The sequence below is a fragment of the Malurus melanocephalus genome, unplaced genomic scaffold (genome assembly GCF_030028575.1).
Source record: "Malurus melanocephalus ecotype Western Australia unplaced genomic scaffold, MMel_1.1 scaffold_51, whole genome shotgun sequence".
Lineage (NCBI taxonomy): Eukaryota > Metazoa > Chordata > Aves > Passeriformes > Maluridae > Malurus > Malurus melanocephalus.
In genome coordinates this window covers 2,278,989-2,295,037 of record NW_026623283.1, presented here as the reverse complement: position 1 = coordinate 2,295,037, position 16,049 = coordinate 2,278,989, and the positions used below count along the sequence as shown (strand labels likewise).

Here is a 16,049-nt window from a genome sequence, read left to right as displayed (position 1 = left end):
TAGTGATCATTTGACCCTCCTCATTCAAGAGATGTACACTTACAGCCCAGAAAGCCAATTGTATCCTGRGCTGTATCAAAAGGAGAGTGGTCAGGAGCGTGAGGGAGGTGATTCCTGAACGACACTAACTTTATTCCTTGCTTAAACACTCACCAAGAAGTGCCAGTTTGCTGACACTTTGGTAATTCCAAGATGCTGCTAGTCTGTAATCTTTCACTTCCTTCTTCCACCTGCCCTAAATAGAAATTTATTTGCACAGTATCTGTTTTTAGCAGGATAGACTCTGTATTTAAAATTAGTCTTAAATAGTTATTTTAGCAACTTTGTCAGATGCTTGACTATTTGTYAAGCCTGCAGACCAACATGTACTGATTATATGGACATGTATAGAACCATCTGCCTTGGGAGGAKAAGACCAACAGCAAAGTCATTCTAAAAATTGAATTATTGCTTGTCTAATTTGAGAAGGTGTCAAATCCTGTAGCTTTGCATAAAATATAATTTTCTAAACACAGAAAAGTGAAGTTCTTGAATATAAATTCATTAGTTTAGAGGGGTTGTTAACTTATTCTGCAATAATAATTTTCCTTATATTATTCCTCTTCAGTGTCTTTGGAGGGGCTGTTGAGTTTCCAAATTCTTAGCTTAAAAGACTTGCTATGAGCAGTGACTTACCTTCAAGCAAAGACTGTTTTCAAATGAGAAAGCTGCATTTATAAWGAAAACTCATAATATTCTATGAAATATTCAAAATTCTTTATTTCAGGCCAGTATAGTATTGTTACAGGCATCCATCTCTTCCTCTGCCCTTGCACATGATCAAAGTTGGCACTTCCAACCACAAAAATGTTAAATGGTTATTACAGTATAGGCACAAAGTAGCCAAAAATCTTTACTTACATCAAGCAAAGCCATTATTGTGCTCTAACAGCATTTATCACCAGTGCATAAACTGAGCTCCTCTCCCAAGAGCAAGCAGGAAAGGGAAATTTCCCTTAAATGAAGGAACACAGATGGCAGCTCTGCTGCTAAAGCAGTCATTACAACAGTGGAAGAATGATAGAYACCTGGATACACTGGACACCTTTCTTCACTCCTTTCAGTGGTGGCACTTACTGCTTCACGTGGGTTTGTTCAGAAGTGGATTAAACATCTTCACAGGTGTCCCTCACTGCTTTCATTACATAATCACTATCAGASTTCCACATTTGATGAATCAACATGATTTTTAAAAAATGAAACAATAAAAGCCCCAGAAGACTGTTGTCTTCTGGTACTGCAGTTCTCTTGCCTAAGACCCTGATTCATAACTTCCATAATCTGAGACACTTTGTATTATTTACTACAAATTAACATAACTAGTGTATTTTACTGCATTTCAAACTTCCAGTTAAAGTGGTAAGGCTAGCAGTTAGCATATGGAATGAGTATCAGATATTTATGTATACCAAAGGCAAGTTATTCCCAAAAATCTCTACAACTACCTTACAAACAAAGCTAGCAGCAAACAGTGCTTTCTTTACAAAGTMGTCACTCATCAACACAACTGATTGGGCAGCCATCTGGAAAATAAGCTGATAGCTAGGTTACAAAAATAGCCAAACAAATATTTGATCATAGTAACTGTATGAGCAAGTGTCAGAGGGAGGGAAGTAAGCATGATTCAGTTAGCATAAACTCCACTTATACAAGAGTGCCTCCAAGCCACAGAATGCATAGCTTCAGTTATACACKAATAATCAATACTTCAGTCCAATACACACAACTGAGTTTGGCCAGCATGTCTGAACAGGCAATGGAACATAATTCCATTGGTTTTCTCTACAGCATGCAGGTCCACTTGATTTGCACGAATGCGCCTTTGCCTGTGTAGGACACTTGGGAGCAGCAGGTACCTGGCAGCTCAGAATGGAGGGAAACGGCAGAAGTGCTTCTGTCGGAGGTAAGGTTCAAYATATGCAAGGTATGTGCACAGTTTGTTTCTAGGCACGTCTTTGGTTACATTCTCAACACAGTCTGCTTTACAAAATAATAAATAAAACAGTCAAGATTTGGTTAAAATCCAGGCAAAGATTAAAAACTTCTGTTTTTCAGAATTTCAGATGAAGAAGTCCCTTTAAATTTGTGTTTTGTTATATCCATAAACGATAAAATCCCAGTGCTACAGTAAGGCATGTAAATACTGAACCTGAAAGAAAAAAAGATGGGGAGGAAAATGGCATTAACATTGACATTAAATAATATTAAATCAATAGCTCTCAAAACATCTCTTTGGAAAGAATCTTACCACAATACTAAGAGTTCAATGAACTCCCCACYCCCATGTGAGAAATTAAGTTTTTTYATTTACAACAAACCATTTCAAGGCAGGAGGGGTATAAAAATGACAAATAAGGAGAGAAAAAACAAAGAGAATGCTGGAAAACTGTCAAAAGGCTGAAAGAAACCCTTTCTTGCTTAYCATTCCAAAAAGATCAATATAGCAAGTTACAGGTGTAAGATGTGGAAATAAGCAACAGGATTAATAAATCACAGTCAAGTATTTAGCAAACAAATAAATGAAAGCCATTTTAAACAAGGCTTATCAGTCTTCCATTTTTAAAATTTCTACTTAAATCAAATTTTTATTTCAAAATTTATATACACACAAAAGATTTTTGCCTTTGTTTCTAACAGGAGCAGTTCAAACACAATGCAAATGATTATGTATTATTTTTTCTTCTATGTAGAGTTCAACTTGTTTTTGAGTAGGAATGGTAAGGGAAATAATTTCCTCCCATTTTAATAAAACACCTTTTATTTTCTATTTTATTGGTCCTCCCTAAAGGACATGTCTGAAATACRGTACTATGAATAGGCTTAAGTGATCGTACTTTTGATAAAACACACAGTGAAAACATAATCAGAAAATCTAAATCAGAAGAATAATTTTCTACTGCAAACCTCATTTAATAGTACTGCACACCCAGTAATAAAATGTCAAAATCACAAAGTTACCTAGGGCAATAACGTAGGCACACATATAYAGTATTTTCTCCATGCACTTGTACAAATAAGGAAGTTTAAAGAACATGTGGCCTTGAACAGTCAAAAAAAATGAAATGGTCCTTTTTGCACACAGATCTCCATCAGATGGAGGAAGAAATCCTAGCAGTGCATGCAGCAGACTGCTTACGTAAATTAAGCCAGGTACAGAAGAACTTTTTGGTCCCTGTTAAYATGCAATCTTTTCAATTTATCACACATATTAACAGTATAAAGAAGGGCAACAATGTGAAAAAAGCCCATGCAAAATARAGTTGTGAATCATTGGAAACTTCGTCTGGGTTAAGTACAGAAATAAGGTTCCTAATCTTGCCTAAGACTAATTCAAGTTTTGKTTTTTTTTCTCAATTGGGGCCTTTATGAATACAGTCAATTGAGAGTTTGCCAAACATTTAGCAATGTTTGGYAGTTTCACTGTCAGAGACAAGCACCAGATTCCTTACCTGCTAAGTACTTAATATTATCGAGTTTGTGCGATTCGAGCATTGTTTTCAGATCTGCAACTTCTGTGTCTATTTTTCTGTCTGTTTGGGTCAGAGCTCGGTCTTGTTGTGCATGCTAAAAAACAAAGCAACAAAATGATGCAATTTGAAAACTTCCTAGTTTATTTAGAAATTTAACGCATCCCTTCAAGTAGTGTTTTTGCTTCCTCCTTAAATGCATGTTAATTTGCATTCTTGCAGAAGTTACAGAATATTTTGAGTTGGAAGGGATCCACAAGGATCTTAAATCCAGCTCTGAAGTGAATGACATGTACAAGGATGGAGTCCACAACCTTGGTGTTATTAAYGTCATCACCCTATTCAAAGAGAACAAATTCCTTCTTAGCTGATTATATCCAAAGAATTGAATAATTTGGTGAACTCAGAAAGTTTATGTGATTATATGTTCCTTAACAAGTAATTTAGAAACTGGCAGAACTGGATGCCTTCTTATCTGAATCCAACAGTATAAACATTAACTTCAATCTGTCATTCAACCTACTSACTAAAGTCACTGCTCAATTGTAAGAGTTATTGAGAATTCTAAGAGACTCTTGTCGCAAAATCATAGTGGAGCAGAGAGATTTATGGATCATTAGAAAAACTGAGAATTTGTCTTCTGTTATAGAAATGTCTTTGTCTTGCAATGAGTTCTACCACAAAATCAGCTACAAATTCAGAATTCAATTATTACAGAAGAGAGAACTTCTGCTAAAAAATATGGGACAGAATTATTACTCAGAAGAGAGTGAAAAATCCAACTTTTAAACTGAGAACAACAGCTGCTGAGCTGCTGATAGTTTCAAATCAGCACTTCTAAAACACTGTGAAATCAGTTAATCATTTACTGCTAGATGACTTCCTAGGGATAATTCCCTGAACTAYAGAAAGGAAACAAAGAACAGTAGTAGTGCTGGGTAAAAACCTCCTCTAAAATGAAGACAAATCAATCCAGCAGTAARTTTCTCTCTGAATGTGGAGGGAAGAATTAATTTCACATTATGASTGGAATTTCATCTATAGAAAATACTACACGCATGAAGTTTCAAAACAAAGTGACTACTGAACAGCTTACATATATATGCAGAGGGCCTAATAATATACATGAAATATAAATATACATACTTTTTATTCTGTAGGCACTTAAGTTAAAGTGCATAAAGATATCACCAAGTCCAAAAAGGATACTAGGTCTATAACACAAGTACAAAAGGATTTGCCGTGTAATAATCAGCTACTAAGTTCTTACCAATTCCACTATTTCTGTCCTCATTTCAAGCAGTTTTCTTTCATTAAGTGAATACTAGAGGGGGGAAGAAAAAAAGAGTTAAACATGAAACTACCCTTAAACTTCCTTTCCACTTAAAAGCATGTTTCTTTGTTTCCAAATTATGCAGAACACATAATCTGGACATGATTATTGTCTGACAACACTTGGGAGCAAGCATTGTAGAATAACTGCTGTCCTTTTGACAAGCATACTTCAGAAATGTGAAGTGCAACAAATTCATCAGACACTCATCTTCCACAAAAACTGTGTATATTATTAGGCAGCTGGAAGAAAGGCTGGCAGATTTGCATTTTTGAAAAACAAGGACCTATGACTCCAAACAGTAACTCTGGAACAGYAGACTAATCCATCGAACATACAAGCACAACCAAGACTGAACCATCTGCTACCTTCAAGAAGGGAAGAACACTTTAAAAACACATCAAACTCAGCTATTAAAAATATGTTTAGCCAGCACTCCCTGCACTCACAATTTTAATTGTTCTGCCCTCTACCATTTCATGGTATATTTGTTCATAACAGAACATTTGTATGGCATGCGCAGCCTTTTGTTTGTGGATCTTCAGAGGCTGTGACTTGTTTTTAAGTTATGGCTATTTGGGTCCAAGGAAAAGTTAAATCCAAATCAAGGAAGCGCACCTTTAAAGCAGGTTACCTTTCTGACTCATGAACAGGCTTGATTTACCTTGACACCTATAATGGTTCCTGCCCTACTACTGGAGAAATTAAATTATTCATAGACAACTGATAAAGCACCAGTCTATAGTGAGCTAGAGTACTGAGGTCAGCAGGCACCATCTCAGAATCCTGAGTTACACACCAATAACCTTATCWATTGACATTCCCACATGGGAAGTCACCTTATTTCTCCTTCACTCTGGAAGCTTATTTCATTTTAACATTAAAATCAGATAAATCTACATAAATGTCTCAGCACTGAAACCACTCCTTAAAGATCTAGACCTCTGTTTCGACTTTTGACTGATGTGAAATTGAAGTTAAAAGCAGGCTGCTTCAAATGTAGAAAATGACATAAAAACAAGTAACAGCAAGTCTACAATTAATGAAAGAGTCACTAGATTCTGCAAAATGAGAGGGATGAAAGAAGAAATTCAGACATTTTATATAAATCTCCATTTTTGGCAGTGTCAAGATAGCAGAATATTTATAAAATAATCTAATTGAAACTTTGTTTGGATAGAAATGCAAGAATTGGACCTCACATTGATGAACTGATCAGTAACAAAAGAACCGTAAGAATTAAAATAATTTTATGGACTGAAATAGTTCATCTGTTTTACTTTAAGYAGATGCAGTTAGCCAAATGCACATCTTCTGAATGATTTATATTCTGCAAGCTTTTTCTGGATGTTTCTTAAAGTTTTGTTTTGTATCTAGAATRCTCTAGGTCAGACCGAGGATTTTAATCTTAGGTTTAAGACAGTGAAATTGGCCTTTTACTGCAAGGCATCCCCACATCTCTAACAACATAAACATAACAGTGTACTAAAAAAAAAAGAAGGAAGGACAAGACTAAACCTCCCCCATCCTGAAATTCAACAGGGAGATCTCCTCTTAAGYTCATGCTTTCCACAGTGCAGAAAAAGTTCAGTTTTGTATCAATTCAGATACATCTTGAGTTTTTTAACAGTGAGCTTAGAGGCACTGTGATGGGTGAATATATGAATTTTTGTACAGTATTTCAAGTTTTTAAATCACATCTGTACACTGAAGATATAAATCATAGCATAAACAGATGTGTACTAGGCAATGTAGTGTTCYCTGAGAAATAAAGTAGAAGAAATTATAAAATAATAAACTATAACAAATAAAAGAGCATTTAGAGTTCGGAACATTAAAGACTGGCAATGTCAGTGTAGAGAAATGAAGAAATTCTCTTTCAGCACTTATTCCATGTAACACTGAAGGATAAGAACATTTTACTTACTGCTTCAAGTTAAAACAATTGAAACTTTGGACATTTCTCTTCTGAAAAGTAACTTAGTAAGAATGCACAGTAACCTTTAATTATCCTGAGTTTTAATCTGAGAAAGCTGGATATTCAGTCCTCACATTATGATTGAAGTAAATATAACAATGATGCTGTGCCTACTATAGAAAATACTGGATTATGTCTTTCCCTAAACTCAGCATATGTGCTACAACCTGCTCCACATTCAGCTGCCTTTTTCCTTTTCTGTTCACACATTGCAGATCTCACAATTAAATGGTGGGGTGGGGAGAGGAAAAAAAAGAAGAGCAGTTTCCATAGAAACTATGAAATTATAGTGGCACAACAAAGCTGGTCAACTTTTAAGAGAAAGTTGACAGTGCAGAGTTTGCCTTTCCTGGGAGACAAAATAAAGTTGTGTTTTGCGCAACAGACAAAAATTCAGATTTCATCACCCTACACGAATATACAAGAAGACATTGGTGTCTAACTTATCACTGTTGCAGTGGTTTCATATTCTAAGTCTGAAGTTTTGCAAAACTTATGATCTAAACAATGACTACATTTCATATGATGTTTTTATAAAACATTAGCATGAAGTACTAACCTTTAAACAAGAATTCTACCTGCTCAAACTGTACTTTATTCAAGCATCTACCATGGGCTAACATACTGTTAGTCATTATACTGAATGATTGACACAGCTGCTACCTAAACTAATCATGGTGAAAATCTTCAAGCGGCACACACAGAAGATAAATATCTACAGTTCTTACTGCCTGGATTGAAGATAAATATTATATCTTTATGACACACCTGGGAAAAAGCATTGAGTAAGAAATAATAATAATTTAGAAAAAGTAATTATAAGATCTTTCAATTTAGAATTTGCCATTTCATCGAGATTCTAAAAGCTACTGAAAAGAAAARTCTATGTGAACAGAACTCTAAACAGAGTGTTATGTATAATGCCAAAACTTTTTCATATTTTAATTTTTCATCTATATTACCCTAATTTACAATTATCAATTTACAATAATCAATTCACATCTACCAGGTATTCCAAAGCGCAAAAACAATATGAAAAAAAAATACAGCTTGTTCCACATCAGGTATTTTTTGACAAACTAGATACAGGGAAATGAAACATCTTCAATGATGATTCAACAAAATCTGTAAACTAAATTAAGTGTGTAAATAGAGAAAGAGATATACTAWTAAAATAGAAAACCCTCTGGGCAGCTAGTCAGCAGATTAGATTAAATATCTAATATATTTAGTGTAATGTGTTAAGCCTGCTATTATAACAAGATCAAAATAGGTTAAGACATACAGACCCAAACATGGCACTTTGCATATACCAGCACAAAGATAAATAACTTGGATTAATAACATCTTGAAGCTGAGTGATACTATAGGTTAGTATGAAAATGCTCTTTGGGTAAGATGCTCTTACCCAAATTTGGAGATTACTCAGTGTTGAGATGTTTCTACAAGAAAGTAACCAAAACTTACCAGTTCTTTTACTCTGCTCTTCTCTAGGTTTAGGTTTAACTTGTTATCTGCACGAACTTTGGTAATTTCATCCTAATGGAAAAAATTGATAAAGCAGCAAGCAAGATTTTCTGTTTAATCATAAGCAGAAAGAATTAGACAAAYATATTGTATCTTTCTGTATATATCTCATTAATCTAGCTTCTTTCCAATTAATGTATATAATTTTCAAAAGTATTAAGTATTTCTGTTCTTCACCTGGGAAATATGGTGTTCTGTAGTATAAACTTGATCTCAGAACCAAAAACTAAAAATTACTTTCAACCCTGAGAAGAGCAGCTAATTGAGAGTACACCATCCTATATATGCAGAAAATGTTTCATACATCCTGTAACTCTCTCTGGTATGTAGAAACCCATGCCTGGTTACACCTGTAAGTTGGATTTCTTCCACGAAGCAATCTTGATCTCAAAATAACATCCAAAGCAGTTTCTCACCTCCTAATGTAAAAAAACCCACCCCTGTTTCTAAAGACTACATCTACGCCTTTCAGAAAAAGCTACAGATATTTTAGAAGTCAGGAAACATTTCTTACATTTTTAAACACCTAACTTTTTAAAACGACTGTAGGTTCTACACTTGTATTTTACTTTATCAATAGCTGTGAGTCCTGCTTGCCCTGGTGACAGCTGCCATGTTAATGCAACTTCCTGGCAGGAATTCCAGCCAGCTGACAGTTTGTCATGCGGCAAACTGCTGATCAAATGAATGTGTGGGAGAAGCAAAAGATTGCTGATATTCTGGGAGATTCTACTGCTAGGACCGAGTAAGCATTTCTCAAGTAGGCCAATGCCAACTTATTAGGTTAGCATTAAAAAGGATTAGACTCAATATCTATGTTTGAATTTTAATTGGTTTATCATTAGTTGTCATTGCAACAGAATACATTACAGTTTGGTAAACAAAAAAGATATTTTTTCTTGAAGTTTTACATTGTGCCTTTTTGTATGAGCAARCACAAAATAACTTGCCCTTGCGAGAATTACAATTAAAGGTAAAATATAAAGACATCTAGCTTTTAAGAAAAGATGACTCAGATTCTTAATGCTCTACAGGTGAGCTACATTAACTCATTCATATGCACCTAAAACCATAAAATAAGTTACAATTCAAAACTTAGATGCTAAATGTATTTTAAAATAGCGTAAGTTTTCCACTCAGAGCCCATTTTCTTGCAATGGTCATTTGCTCCCAAACACATGACACCACACATAGTGGTTCCAAACTTGGTGGCCTTATAAAGCCATTTAAAGACAATTTGAAATTCTGGACAACAGGTAAGTCTTCAGAGAATAAAGAAACAAAAAACCCACCAAACCAAACAATCAAACCCCCAAAGTTAGTAAGTACTGTAATTTTAAACATATGCTGTATCTTTAATGTACAGGGAGCCCTGGATATAGAACTTCACTCAGCCTTAACCATGACATGGCAGCTACTTTCTGAATCTGATTTAAGGACATATAAGTAAAAATATCTTCAGTTATATTTTGATTCACCTCTCGTATTATTCAGTTTCCTGTCCCCATAAATGAAGTATGCATGAAATTGTCTTTGCTGCAGCTCACAGTGCAGTGTGAGCAGCAATTCCAGTATCACATGTATCACAACAATTAAGCACAGGTTAGAAAATAAAATTTTGAAAGTAACACTCGTTATTTTTTTTCCAAGCAAACTAGGCAGGTGTTAATTCTTAATTAATTTGGTATGGTATCTTACCATGACTTGCTTCTTTATCTGCTGGAGTTCAAGTTTTATTTTCTGTGAGAGTGGGAAAAAAAATTGTAGACTTTATTACTGTATATAAAACCACACAATCTAGAAATCTCCTGAATTTGCATGTTCAGTAACAGTGACTATAATTCAYAATATGAAAAGGCAAACAAACCAATCAATATTCTACATCCTCAGTATGTGTATAGATGAATACACATGCATGTTTACTCAGTACTGTGCCCTTCCAAAAAAACAGCACAAGGCAGAAATYAGCAGTGTCCCACTGGCAGCCCTCCTAACACAGCCCAGGAGGCCACTGGCTGCTCTGGCCACAAGGGCTCATCACTGGTTCATGGTCAACTTGGAGTCCACCAGGCCTTTCCTGCCAAGCCATTTTCCATTTGGTCACCCCCAGCCTGTCCGGTGCCTATGAGTATTCCCTAGGGTCAGGACTGGGCATTTCCATTTATTCCACTTCATGAGATTGAAGTCATCCCATTTTTCCAGCTTGTTGATGTCTCCATGAATGGCACCAGAATTGCCTGGTGTATCAGCCRCTGCTCCCAGCTTTGGATCACCTGCAGACTTGCTGAAGGTGACCTCTGCTCTGCTCCATCAACAAGATCATTAATGAAGATGCCAAATCATCCGAGCCCCAGTCATTTCTTTGGGTACAAGATGCTTTTCTACATCATTAGGAAAAAAAAAAAAGACTTCCCAAAACACTGATCTTTACCTCATTTTCTGAACGAAGTGCTGAAAATTCACTTTTTTCCAAAATAATCATGTCCTTTTTCACACCGCCAATATGGGACATTACTTGCTGAAGCGCAATTTCCTTTAAAAGAAGGAAGAACATCAGAACATATTACAACTATAATGCTTTTTCTCATCTGTGCCTATAAATATAATAGACTATTTTGATACTGTGAAATTTTTAATTCAGCAATTTCAGATTGATTATCCAAGTTTCAAAAAGCTAGATAAAATGACAGTGACAAAATAAGCAAATTAGACTCAAATGTCGGTAATGTCTGACAAAATTGGCAGTGCTAACACAGATTAGAATAATTCAATTATTAGCCTAGGAAACATTTGCTTCCAAGTTTTCAAATTCTTAAGCTAGCAARGGCATTAGGGAGAGTGGTCTCTGAGCCAAATGAGGAAATCTGGTCTTCAGACCAAAATTCCTCAGCACAACCATACTCTTCTGTAATTACCTCCTTATTTGCCTCTCCCTGCAAGGAAGTCATTCTGCCTCACTACTCAGAATCAAGCACTAATACTCTGAACTGCTCTTCTTAGTCCATTACACTCAACTGACAGAAGACAAGTAAGAATTCTCGGCAACTTTCAAGGATGGAAAAGTCTGTAGACATTATTCTAGATCCTACACTACCCACACCGAGAAACAAGAACTGCCTTCTCTACTGAAGATCTTCCTCTAATAAGTAGTCCCTTGTTTTTGGTTCTGGATTAAAAATCTGACACAGCACTCTAATTTCAGTTTTGTTACAAAATGTTATTCCAACTTGAAGCATTTATATTTCTAAGCAGAATCTAAAGATGACTCTCCAGACTACCTCACCACAAGACTGAGAAAAAAGGGTCAGTGTTCTGGACACATTACAAAAAGTCTACACAAAAAATACTGCATGGACATCTCTTTTCTTACACCTCGGTGTCTCCACATTGCTCTTGTTCTCTCTTCTCCTCAGTAGACTCAGCAGCGACCAGAATTTTCCATATTCTTTCTCTTCTTCAYGTCTATACATACAAAGTGTATATCTGTTTTTCCCTAAGGTTTTATCTAACCAAGGTAATACTTTGGTAATAGCTGGTCCACACCATTCCAACTCTTTCTTTCAATTCCTCGTACTCTTTCTGCAGAAGCCCTCATGCAAACAAAGACTATAAGGAAGTACAGGTTTATGATGTGGCTCGGTGCTCATTGCACACACACTTCCTGAGCTGCCATACTAACCCATACATTGCATCTTAAAGGCAGAAAGTTGTTTGACAGTCAAATCCAAGTCTCAGAAAACATCTACTATCAGTAGCAACATTTAATTAAACACAAAACAACTTTCATTCAATAAAGTTAGGCATAGAAGGAGGCTGAGGCTGCTTATTGTAAAATACATCTAACCACAGGAGAAAAGGACCCTGTAACATGGCATTGCCTGAGYGATTGCGGAACAAATTGAACACAAGAGAAGGAAGGACTCCCATATCTGGTTTGCGTACAATCTRAAAGCTAGTAAGGATGGCCTGAAACTTCCTTAGATGGAAAGCAGCACAAAAATCACTTTTGCAGTATCCCACGTTTTAATGAGATTCTCTTCTGCCAAGACAACAGAGGCAGCAACTGCTGTTTTCTCATGTCTCAAGAGAGCAGCCTGGTTACTATGAAGCAGTTATAGATTATATTCAGAAGGTGACCTGGGGCTGTGAACCCCAGGCTAACAGAGCAGCCCCAGGGGCTGTATTTCAGCTAGCTTTTAATACAACATAAATGTCCCTGTGAGACACAAAGATAAATAAAAATGTACCTCATAATAGGGTAGTAAATAACTGAGGGAATCTGTACTACCTTGTTACAAGTTGACAAAAGAATACATGTAGAAATCCAAAGCCATGCATTTAATCCCTCTTATGCCTGTCTAAGCCTTCTCAGTAACTCTGTGTCATGCTACTATAAAAAAATATAGTACTAAAATCTCAAGGTCCGTCACAACACTTTGGTAACTATCTGATAAACTCAAGACAAAATTMACTAGTTCATAGATACAGAGGAATGTTTGCTCTTCACCTTCAAACTTTTAAAATACAATTTCTAAGTAATAAATAGTAACATATATTTCATTAGCAGGCATACCAGACTTTAATTTACATTAACCCCACCATTGGCTTTGATCTAACCTGCTGTACTTTGGTGACCATGTCCTTGTAAATCATATCCAGGTTGGTATTCATGATTTTCACTAATGCAGACACAATGACCTCTGACTGCTGGGTAGTGAACCCTAAGCAAAACAAAACACAACATTAAGAGAGAGATCCAAATCCAGACAGTTTACAGAAATTCCACTTGCTGATACTCAGTACCAAGTTGCAATGAATGTCAGTTACGAAACATAAAACACCTCTTGATCCAGCACTAACAAAAGAACATAACTGGTCAGTACCTCCAAGTTTTCCCACCCCAAAATTATGTCTGTGACACAGATGACTGCTCCAGTAGTACAGCACTGTTATACTGTCAGCAGATAAACAGGAGTTTTCTAGAGTTATTGAGGAATGTCACCTCTCACATGTGGTTACTTCCATGAGCAAGCAAGAATTCTGACGCTGAAAAGCAGATATTTACTTCATTATACTATAAAAATTCAGTGCCAATGAAGATGTACAAAACTCAACAATTAAAATCGAAGCAAACTACCCTGATTTCAGGTCTACAAGCTTCAGAGTGCCTATTAGAAACCTTTTAAACTGAATAGATTGGGAACTATAGCAAAACACTGTCCCTAAAAATACTTCCATCTTTTCCACCCTCAAAATGTAGGAGTAAAAATGTCACAAACAAGAGTTAATAATTATGAAAAGAAACACTTGCAAAAGCATGATTATTTCAAACTAACCAGCAGTTCAGCATCAGCAAGCACAGCTGAGAGCAAGTCACTTTCAATAGCTAATGGTTTACTACCACCAAAAGGCTCCCTCTCCCCTTATCCCTCCTTGTGATACTCTGACCTGTACTCACTCAACTGATCCAGCAGCTCATTAAACTAGTGGCTCGGAATACCAATCAAGCAGAGGAGTTGCAGTGTTTCCTGAGAAGCTCCTGGCACRCAGAAAAAGAAGAAACCACCTGGCAGGGGAAAGGGACTAGGACCTCTCCTTTTCAGGAATGGAGAGCTGTTACAAGTCACTTTAGCTGTACTGAGCTTCACCTTAAGGAACCTCTCTCATCTCAGCATCGAACCCAAAATAATCAATTCCCTTATCTATATTTTAGCATAATGTTATTTTATAGAGCATTCTACATTTTATCCTAAAAGCTGCACTGTACAGACAAAGTAGTCTGCATATTCCACCCAATTGTAATACACTGCTGCATATTCAAAGTGCAATACACTAAATATGAAGGAATCCCATTAATACAGTTTAAACCACTACCTTAAAAAGTCTGGATTTTTTTGCTGTCAGTTCTAAAATTTTCTTTCTTTTTCTTAGCATTTTAACTACCAGTAATAAAACTGGGTAATAAATTATTCCAAACAAAGTTACATAAGCTCACTGTTYCCTTTTTGAAGCTGAAGAAAATTGTATATATCCTTACCTGGGGTAAGGTATCTTATATAGATAAGCCCAAAAAATCTATAAAACTCAAGGTGTAACACTGCATGTCAAGGAAAAGTAACACACTTTGCAAACTAAAACACCACACATGAAAGACATTAAAAATAGCTACTTATTTCAAACAAATTACCATTTTCTTCCAAGAGGCATACTAGCGCATGAGTGTCAAAATAAAGCCTCCTATTTCCCAGTAAGGAAATATTCTCTTTGCTTTGTACAGATGATGACACAGAGATGCTTACATCTGAAAAAAAAAAAAAGAAAATAAACAAAACCAAAGTTATTTTTAAGAAAGAATATTTTACCAACATATCTGCTTTACAGGAGTTTCCTTACTACCTTGAATATTTCACACTTATGACAAAATACTTGGTGTTGAGATTACCACAGCTTGCTTGGAAGTGAAAAGACATCTGACCAACAAGTTTTATAGGCAAGAGCTGGAAAACAGGACACTATGCTCCTGCTGCCCTTCTGAGATGCTCTCTAAGGGTAATATAATGTGGGAAAAATYCCACCAAGTGACAGGGTCGGCACCTCTTCCTTTACTGGAATCACTGCAGCAGGGGGGACCTGTGAGCACTTCAAAGCTATGAGGCCTAAAATCCACACACTCTGTCCCTTCATTATTAAAGCAGTAAACCTTCATCACTTGCCTGTTAGACAAAAAGTAATCACTCACAATTTGCCATTTACTGTTTTTATAGAAAATATTTCCAACAYTGAATGCCAAACTAAGTGTGTTGTTTCTACTGGGATACAAAGTGCATGAACTACCCTGACAGAATGAACGTGAGGTGGGGCATGAGACGAATCGCCAGGAGGCAGAATCATAGGATCAATTAGGTTGGAAMAGACCTTTGAGATCATCGAGGGCAAACTATGACCGAACATCACCAYGTCAACCAGGCCATGGCACTGAGTGCCACGTCCTTAACCACCTCCAGGGACAATAACTCCAGCACTTCCCTGGRCAGCCCACATTCCAAAAGTGAGTCACTTTTTCTGTGAAGAATTCTTCCTAATGTCCAGCCTAAACCTCCCCTGGCGCACCTTGAGGCTATGTCTTCTTATCCTGTCGCTGGTTGCCCGGGAGAAGAGGCCGACCTGCACTTTGCTACATCCTCCTCTCGAGTAGCTGTAGAGAGCAACAAAGTTTCCCCTGAGCTTCCCTTCCGCCAGGCTAAACACCCCCAGCTCCCTCAGCTGCTCTGCAGGGGACGTGCACTCCAGCCCCTTCCCCGAGCTCCCCGGCCCCGCCATTCCCGCAGGCAGCGCCCGCCCCCCGCCGCTCGCCGCCGCCGCCGCCTGGGCCCTGGCCATGGCCGCGCCACCCGGCCCCGCCGGCGCAAACGGGCAAGGGAAGGAGGGAAACCGCTGCTGCTGTCGCCGCTACTGGGATGCCATCGCTGAGCGCACACCGCCCCGGCGTCTCACTTCCGCCACAGGCGCCGTCCCGCTTCCGCCTCCGGGACGCGGCCAAACGCGGCAGGTGACGCTGCACGAGACCGCGGTTGATTCTACGGCTCACTCGGCGGCCGCCGCCAGAAGAGCTGCGCGGGCGGGCCCGGTGTCTGCCGGACGGTGCGGGCTCGATCCCCGCGGACGCTCCCTCGGTCACAGAATCATAAAATCGGGATCATAGGAT

The 16,049-nt window shown here is 37.5% G+C and overlaps 1 protein-coding gene across 1 annotated transcript; it reads right to left on the bottom strand.

Annotated features, from left to right (window-relative positions):
• Positions 1–734: 734 nt before the first annotated feature.
• Positions 735–15,724, bottom strand: MCUR1 (mitochondrial calcium uniporter regulator 1). Its single transcript, XM_057365312.1, has 10 exons — positions 15,441–15,724; positions 14,939–15,057; positions 14,532–14,645; positions 12,962–13,065; positions 10,776–10,877; positions 10,043–10,084; positions 8,285–8,356; positions 4,777–4,830; positions 3,489–3,603; positions 735–2,188 (listed from the first exon to the last, which is right to left on the bottom strand). The coding sequence occupies exons 1-10, from the start codon at positions 15,722–15,724 to the stop codon at positions 2,133–2,135; spliced, it is 1,062 nt and encodes a 353-aa protein (XP_057221295.1). The 3' UTR covers positions 735–2,132.
• Positions 15,725–16,049: the final 325 nt, after the last annotated feature.